Source organism: Anopheles funestus, chromosome 3RL (assembly GCF_943734845.2).
Source record: "Anopheles funestus chromosome 3RL, idAnoFuneDA-416_04, whole genome shotgun sequence".
Taxonomy (NCBI): Eukaryota; Metazoa; Arthropoda; class Insecta; order Diptera; family Culicidae; genus Anopheles; species Anopheles funestus.
This window is the reverse complement of record NC_064599.1, coordinates 34,328,270-34,336,104: the sequence shown is the minus strand read 5'-3', so window position 1 is coordinate 34,336,104 and position 7,835 is coordinate 34,328,270. Positions and strand designations below refer to the sequence as shown.

Here is a 7,835-nt window from a genome sequence, read left to right as displayed (position 1 = left end):
ATTTTCAAACTGCAATTTCTCCGCGGTGACTGCACTTTTCTACTTACAACCTTCGGCAAATATTAAGATAAGACTTTTATGAAACTAATTACATAGTTGGTTTTCGCAAATCTTCAGTCCATCAATTTATAAAAGTATATTTTTGGGATGCCTTTTTTCGAAAAATCTTAACGTTTTGTTCATATTGCTATCTCTTTTGTCGCGCCGTTTGATCGTCTGCAGTGCGAGTGAGACAAATATATGCTTGAACAACAGACGATGGAACGGCGCTTCACAAGAGATAGCAATATGAACAAAACGTCAGAATTTTCGAAAAAAGGCATCCCAAAAATATACTTTTATAAATTAATTTACTAAGGGTTTCCGAAAACCAATTATATAATTAGGTTCATTAAAGTCTAATCTGCATATTTGCCGAAGGTTTTTTGTAAAAATGTGGTATCTCCGCGGAGAAATAACAGTTTGAAATTTACATTTCCTGGGGGGCCATGTCTATCAAAAATGATAGACAGTCAATTTGTAAACAAAAACGCCGTGGCCTGCTAGGAAACATCACCAAAATAAGCGTGGCACACAACGTGTTAACTGTACGCTACATCACAGTATGAGTCGTTGAATATTAATTGTAAATTTTTATTCTTTAGCTTTTAAAAAGAAATGTAAAACACAGCTTATTCTCCCTTGACTTTTGTGTTTTTCAATACTACGATATTTTTTTAATTTATTGGATGAGTGAATTCGTCAAGCGTCGATAGAGCTAGAAATTTTATTAAAAGTTACCTTAGGAACTAACTGTAGCATTGAGAAACAACAAGTCGCTTTTGAAAGAAAACAATAAATAGTGTAAATTTTGAAATTCCACCTGTTTTTAATGCTTTATTCTGGATCATACATATTTAAGTAAAAAATAGGGACTTTGGCAACATTCTCAATAACTCACAACTGATGAAATAGTTGTCACCCATTTTACCTAACAAAAGAAACCTTCACCTTGTACCCGGCAATGGCGGAAAAGACATTGGGCTGCCAAACAAAAAGCTCATCCATACAGTGCTGGCGGTGTCAATTGATTGCGACGTCCATCCGTCCATCGAAACGGACTCTCCCCCTGATGTTCCCAAAACCAATGTCACTGGCTCACACACCTTTCAGCCGCTAGCTGCTAAGGGAGACAATTCATTCACCTACTACTCCGTGCCCGGGCACGATTAGTGTCATCCATGGGCAAGGTTAAAACCCTGACGCAAAATAGTTTGCCAAACGCACCTTCCCCGAACATGGTTAGCCTGGGCTGTGGAATGATCGCCACACTACGGTACGGCACGTTCGCAATTTTCTTCTTTACCACCCGCTAGCTGCCGCTTGGATTAGTTACTGGAGCATCACCCTTTAGGTCGTACTTTGTTTCTACTGTTTTGATGTGCATCTGCAGCTGCGTCTGATAGGGTGGGAATCGTGAGTGAAATAAATTAAAGTCGTCTCAATGAAGCGCTTCAATCGATACCGGCATTCATTCAGTTTGGTTTAGGTAGTGGATGGATTGGTACTACCATTTCCCATCACGCTGCGAGAGTGGCTGAAATGCCTTACGGTACGGTAATAACAGGTCATTCGATTCTCGATTGAATGATTTATTAAAGCATTTCAACAATGACGAGCATGAATACAAACTAATAAATTATAATCACACATGATCGATCGAAACTGATCCCATCTATTATTCCGGCAGATTTCCTTCAGTTGTCTAGATATCTTTATATAGTTCTGTGCATTCTTGTTACATATTGTACTACGTGTAATATTTTATTAAATAACAAAGCATTTTAATTATGTTTTATAATTAATAAATTAATAAATTATACAAGTTTACAAAAAATGCTCAAAAATGTGGTCCAAAACAAAACAAAATCCTGATATAAAATTCTGCTAAACTACAAAAAGAAATAAAATATAGAGAATCGATATGAAAATCAATACGTGGGGGGAAATATAGATACAAAAACTTAAAGAAAGGCTTATTCATTGTTTTTGAAAAGGACAAAAACTAAATTATTGGATTGATGGTATTTTAATAAGAAAGCATTTTTTTTTCAAGAATGTGTGAAAATAAATTTGAAAAATAAATAATTTTTAAATAAGTCGTCGGGGCATTTAAGAAAAAGACGACATTTCGGTACAATCTCACCTTTAAAAAAATCCTTAGAATCCGTAAGTTTAAACATATTGTTATACAAGATATATAAAACTTATAATACAGTAGTCCAACATGGAAACCTTATATTAAGGACAACATGATAAATAATTAAAAAGATGAATTTTGAATTAAAATTAAAAACAAAAGAATGTATGAAGAATCTATTTTCTTTTGTGGCACTACAACTTCAAGCCTGCCATTACGGAATTTGCTTTACTTTATTTGCACATAGCAGGATAACAAGTCCTGCGTACGGATGTCTGACCAAAATGGGATTTGTTCACCTACCAAGAATTTCTGATGATAATTTCAAGTTAACTAGATTGAAGGTTTTGAAGAAATCTTGAATACCAATTTGATAAACATTTTGAGAAAAACGCGAAATTATAAAAATTATGCTCAAGCTCGAAAGGAGTCTAGGGAATAGCTTGATCGAAATGATCGTAAAATCGTTTAAATCCATCTGACCCATCGTTTTAGATCCATTTGGAAACTCGGTCTAGGGCTGAAGTCCTCCATTCACGGATGCATCCGATTTCCGACAGGTTTGACGCCACTGCTTCATGTTGTTGTTCGAAGTTACGATCGTACCAAGAAAACAGAACTCCTTTACCTCCTCGAGATCGTCGCAATGTTTATTTGTTTCAGATAATCCTGAAACCTTTAGTGTCGGGAAATTGCAATGAATAAATATACTATTGTTACCAACATTTCCCTTCATGGATATTGTTCATGCACTCGATCGTCAATTGGGACGACTAGGTGGATTCTTTACACGACAAGACCGGGTATCAAATCCCGTCCTGACCGTACTCCCGTACGAAAATCTGATTATCCTGCTACAGATACATACATTCTAGGAAATCCAGAAATGGTTGGCCAAGACTACTCTTGAGGTTGTAGTATCACAAAAGAAGAAGAAGAAGAAGAAGTCGATCGACAATATGAAATATCAATACCAAAAATATTGTTAAAAAATTAAAGAGTTGAAAATTGTGTCAAATAGCATATTATGAATGTACACTACATAACTCCTTGAGCAAGAGTCTAAATGCAATATGGCATCGACGGAACTAACGACAATTGCGACACATGCTTGGTAGTGATTATATCAGACCAACCACAATCTGTCCCAATTACTAGACCAAGATTCGATTTGTCACCAATTTCCATAACATTTATTCGATTTGTATTATTTAAGAGTTTCTGTACAACCACCATGCTGATACAGAACACCGAACGCCGTCGAACGCCGTTGGTGCTCAATCAAGCGGATCGCGAAAACCAAAAGTACAATTTGCGTAACACCCTGCAATCGGCGTACCGTGCGCTAACAACAACGACGAAACGGTGAGCTACGATTTATTTACAGAATGCTTGAATTATCTAACAGAATTGAACAAATTGTCAACGCACGTTGATTCACGATTCGTCTTACCGGCCGGGTGGAACATTTCCTCCGGCGTGCGTGCCTGTCGAAAGAAAATTTTGACGTAAAATCGATGCAATTTGCATGTCGCGCATGTACACGTAATGGATGCGTACTATTATTTTGTCATTTATTGGTTTGTAGGTTTTGCTGCGGTGAATAATTTTTAACCTTCCTGTATGATAACGCATCGGAAAGTGTTTGTTTGTAATTTCGTTTTTTTAGAGCAGCAGGAGGTGCCATCTGAACGGTTTGCCATCATACCGTGCCGAAGGAAGGCATTCATTCGTTGTGGATGTTTAAAGAAGATAAACACACCCGAAATCACACTTCCTGCTTTACTTTGCTGCTTGTTTTGACACATTTCTTTTTTTTTTTTCATTTTACGAGTTCCGAACCACGCCGCTTGCAGTACGACCGGCACGACAATTTACTAATTACACTTCAATTGTTTGGTGATCAACTGTTTGATTAACTTTCCACGGAAGATAGAGACTGCGTCACCGAATCACTTGGCCTGCTGTTGCGCTTCTGTCGTCGAAGTTTCGGCTCATTGTCGGCATCTTCACTTTCTTTCATGGCAGGGTGCTGAAATTGAGCTGTCGTTAATCGTTTTTTTTTTGCGAGATTGTACACGTTTGGCTTTCATCTTCCGGTATGACACGAACGGAGGACCTACAGCTTCGGGGCAGGTTTTTTCCGGCAGCGGGGAGGGTAATTTTTGATAACTATTACACCGACCATCAGCGATGTGACGCAAGGTTTTGCAGCATTTTATTTTCGGAACCGTTTTATGTAATACTTTTAATGATTATCAATAAACGCCAAAGCTTTACTAAATCGCCAACAAAAACAAACAAGAATGTTCATATCTCTGTATCATTTTTTATTGACCATATATCTTTAGAAATAGCCCAAAATGCTCAACTTTTTTTAGTTGTTATTTTATCAAAAACTGCCTTTATATTTGAATGGGAAAAAACTGATGCACCAAGGCTTACATTTTCATTAATGCTGATTCATTTGAAATTAAAATTAACAAATTTTTCGTTATTTAAACCAAACCCAAGATAGGAAAAAATCATTCTTAGCGTATTATATAGCCTAAGCAAATTTGTTTGTTCGTTTACACGAGTAATCGGGAAATTTTGTTTTTGATGTGGTAACTTCTTAAAATGTTTTATTACGAGATACTATTCTCGGTACAAGAAAACAAATTTTTTCCAGGTTTTATACATCGCTCCTTTAAGTAACCCAACAACAAACATTGGCTCCTAGTCCGTTTTACTAGAGACTCAATACCTGGTAAGGTATTAACTGGTCAATACCTTATAATAGTTTCTTATAATAGCTTCAATTTTGTTGATTCGCACGTAGGTATATGGACACCAAACTATATAATTGTACTCCAGGACAATCCTCACAAATCTTACAAAAATTGTGTTTTTAAATTAAATTATCAAGTTATTTTAAAAATAAGTCCTACAATTTAGTTTTAGCGGTTGAGTGCTCATAGTGATTGCTGAATTTCAAGTCTGTGGAGTGGAAATACGCATTATAGTCATAGCGTCATATCACATAACTATTCAGTATAGAAGCTTATACGCATATGAAGGATAGTACAGCACTTTTCTCAAAATAAAAGAGATATAGCCGATTGTAACAGATAAGAGTCATTCCAGAATTAGTCTTATGTGGCAAAACGCACTGTACCTTTATCCAAACACTAAAACATCGAGAACGATCCTTCCAAGTGATGCCAGTTAATTTTGTAGATAACCGTCAACGTTTCAAAATTGAATACTTTTTGTTGCGCAAAGAAAAAAAAGTGAACCCACAAGAGAGCCATTGATAATTGGCACAAACGTACCCGGAAAAGGCAAGTTCCTTATTACCCATACTTATTTTAAATAGATTACCAATGCAATTGACAAATGCAATAGGTATACCTATTCAGTATAGTACAAACTCAAATCCGTGCAACAAACCTCAATCCATCTATAGCAGCTACAAAAAAAATACATTCATCAAAGTAAGCCTTCCGACCGTAAGCTTTCCTTTGACAGTTAGCACTTCAAACCGATCGAAATTGTGCAAAATTTCCCAGTAAGATGGCCCCAAAGATGGGCCCCCGAATTGACAACCGTGCCCCTCTGATGTTTGTGGAAACTGTTCTCAAAACGTCCAAAATGGTACGGGACGTGGAGCGTCAATGGACGATCATCCGGGAAAATAAGGAGCTACTCAAACGCATCAATCAAATCTACCGTACTAAGGTTTGTTTAACGGGCAACTCCATGTCCATCTTGGTAAAAAAAACATTTTTTCATCCTTTGCAGGGTTTCCTGAACGTCAACTACAACTATCGCGTGCACCAGAGCTTGAATTCATCGGACCGTGGTCGGAAGGCACGTGCAATCGAACGTCAAAATCAAGCCCTGCTCAGTCGCCTTCTTCGCCGGAAAGCAACGGTGGACAGCAATTTACCACGCGAGCGAAAAATCCGCCGTTGGCCGATGGACCACCAGCCCCGAATGGTGTTAGAGTTTTGGGAACGAAGCGATCGACGATTATGTCAGTTGGTGATCGATCTTTGCCCCGGGGTATCCTTCGATGAGATAATGCTGGGCCGGGGGAAATTGTTTCGAATTTACGACGAAACGCTGATGGTGATACGGGCCGGCTACGTACGTTCGGATGAGGATTTGCGGGACACATATGATACGCTGCTGCACGTGGACAGGGGAACGTTTGTTAAGCAGGTGATGGATGGGAGAGAATACTTTCTCATCACACTGCGAACGATTGGGACGATTGTGGATGGGAAAGTGTTGGGTCGTGTTGTCAGCGGTTCGATGGAGAAACTTGATCTGATCAATTCTTATGGCTCGAAGTTTGGCCGATGTAAGGAAACAATTTATTTTGATAGAACGAAAGCCTAAAGAAAATTAAATTTAATGCAAAGAACATTAACTGTTGATTTATTATATAAGTAATAGATGAATAAATATCATGGAAAATGATTTAAAAATATTTGCTCAAATATTGAAACCCCCAACAAGTGAAAGAAGCTTGGGAAAGGAAATATTTAATGTAAGTTCAGTACTTAGCATCCAATGGCTTATTGAAAATAATTTAATTTTTCCATTAACTTTAAACCCCCTCATTCTGTTGATAGATTATACTTCCTATTTTTTGTGAATAATACAGAAAAAACTGAATCCTTAATTAGCACTTATTAATACGATTGAAAACCAAACAAAAACAATCGATTTTTTTTATCGCCTACCTCAAAAACGGTGCTCCTCCTTGGTTAAGACAACCCTCTGCCATTTATTACCGCATTTGAAAGCGTGTGAAATGGCTCATAATCGGCAAACGGCCGGCTAACAGCTATACCCGCACACTGGTTCGTTTCTTTCCGTTCGGGCAAGTCTCTTCGTACGACTGGCACCATCTCAAACATAAAACAAGGGTAATCTGCACAACCGCTGCTCTCAAAGCGAGTCCACCCGAAACGATGAAAGCTTTAAAAAATGCCACCACCACTCCATCCCCCCGTTACCCTCTCTTATGGTTCCACACACTTCCGATTGGACAAGTAGAAGAAGGTGTGAACAAATTAAGCTTGAAACAGTAAAGCGTCGGCTGATGGCTAAAAACTCATCGCCGCAAACATCACATCAGTGTGAGGTGGCGCGATCGCGAGAAAAATCGCCCCAAAACGGAAGAAAATGCCAACCAGCGCATGGCCTACTGCCCGCAGCAGAGAAGAGCAGTGAAAATTGGACGATCCGAATGAAAAACCCCGCGATCGGGAGCTGGAAAAATCCAATATCCAATAATCGAACGTAAATTAAAAGAAATTTCAAAGAAAGCGAATCCAACGACGAAGAAAACACACATGCGCGAACCAAAACAAAAGCGCTAACCATCAGCTACATATTTCCAATCGTTGCATAATACAATACGCGAACCTTTTCCACTTTACATCGATCTTTCCCTTCCTTACTTTCTACATACTTCTTCCTCAAAAGCACTTCCACACGTTAAAGGGAACTTCTCAATCGCCAATCAAATTAATGCAGAAAGGGGGAAGCTGCAGATGGTGTAGGAAAAATGGAAGTAAGCACGTGAGCGAAACAAAGCCTTAAGGTGCATTCGTGGTGGCTGAAGTGATTTGGGAATGCCAACGGAAATGCGTTTCATACA

The 7,835-nt window shown here is 38.3% G+C and overlaps 2 protein-coding genes across 4 annotated transcripts in view; one reads left to right on the top strand and one right to left on the bottom strand.

Moving 5' to 3' along the window:
• Positions 1-7,835, bottom strand: part of LOC125771689 (synaptic vesicle membrane protein VAT-1 homolog-like) — a 443,804-nt gene that overhangs the window by 328,663 nt on the left and 107,306 nt on the right. The window lies entirely within an intron of this gene.
• On the top strand, positions 5,601-6,590 carry LOC125771712 (uncharacterized). Its single transcript, XM_049442650.1, has 2 exons — positions 5,601-5,899; positions 5,963-6,590. The coding sequence occupies exons 1-2, from the start codon at positions 5,735-5,737 to the stop codon at positions 6,563-6,565; spliced, it is 768 nt and encodes a 255-aa protein (XP_049298607.1). The 5' UTR covers positions 5,601-5,734; the 3' UTR covers positions 6,566-6,590.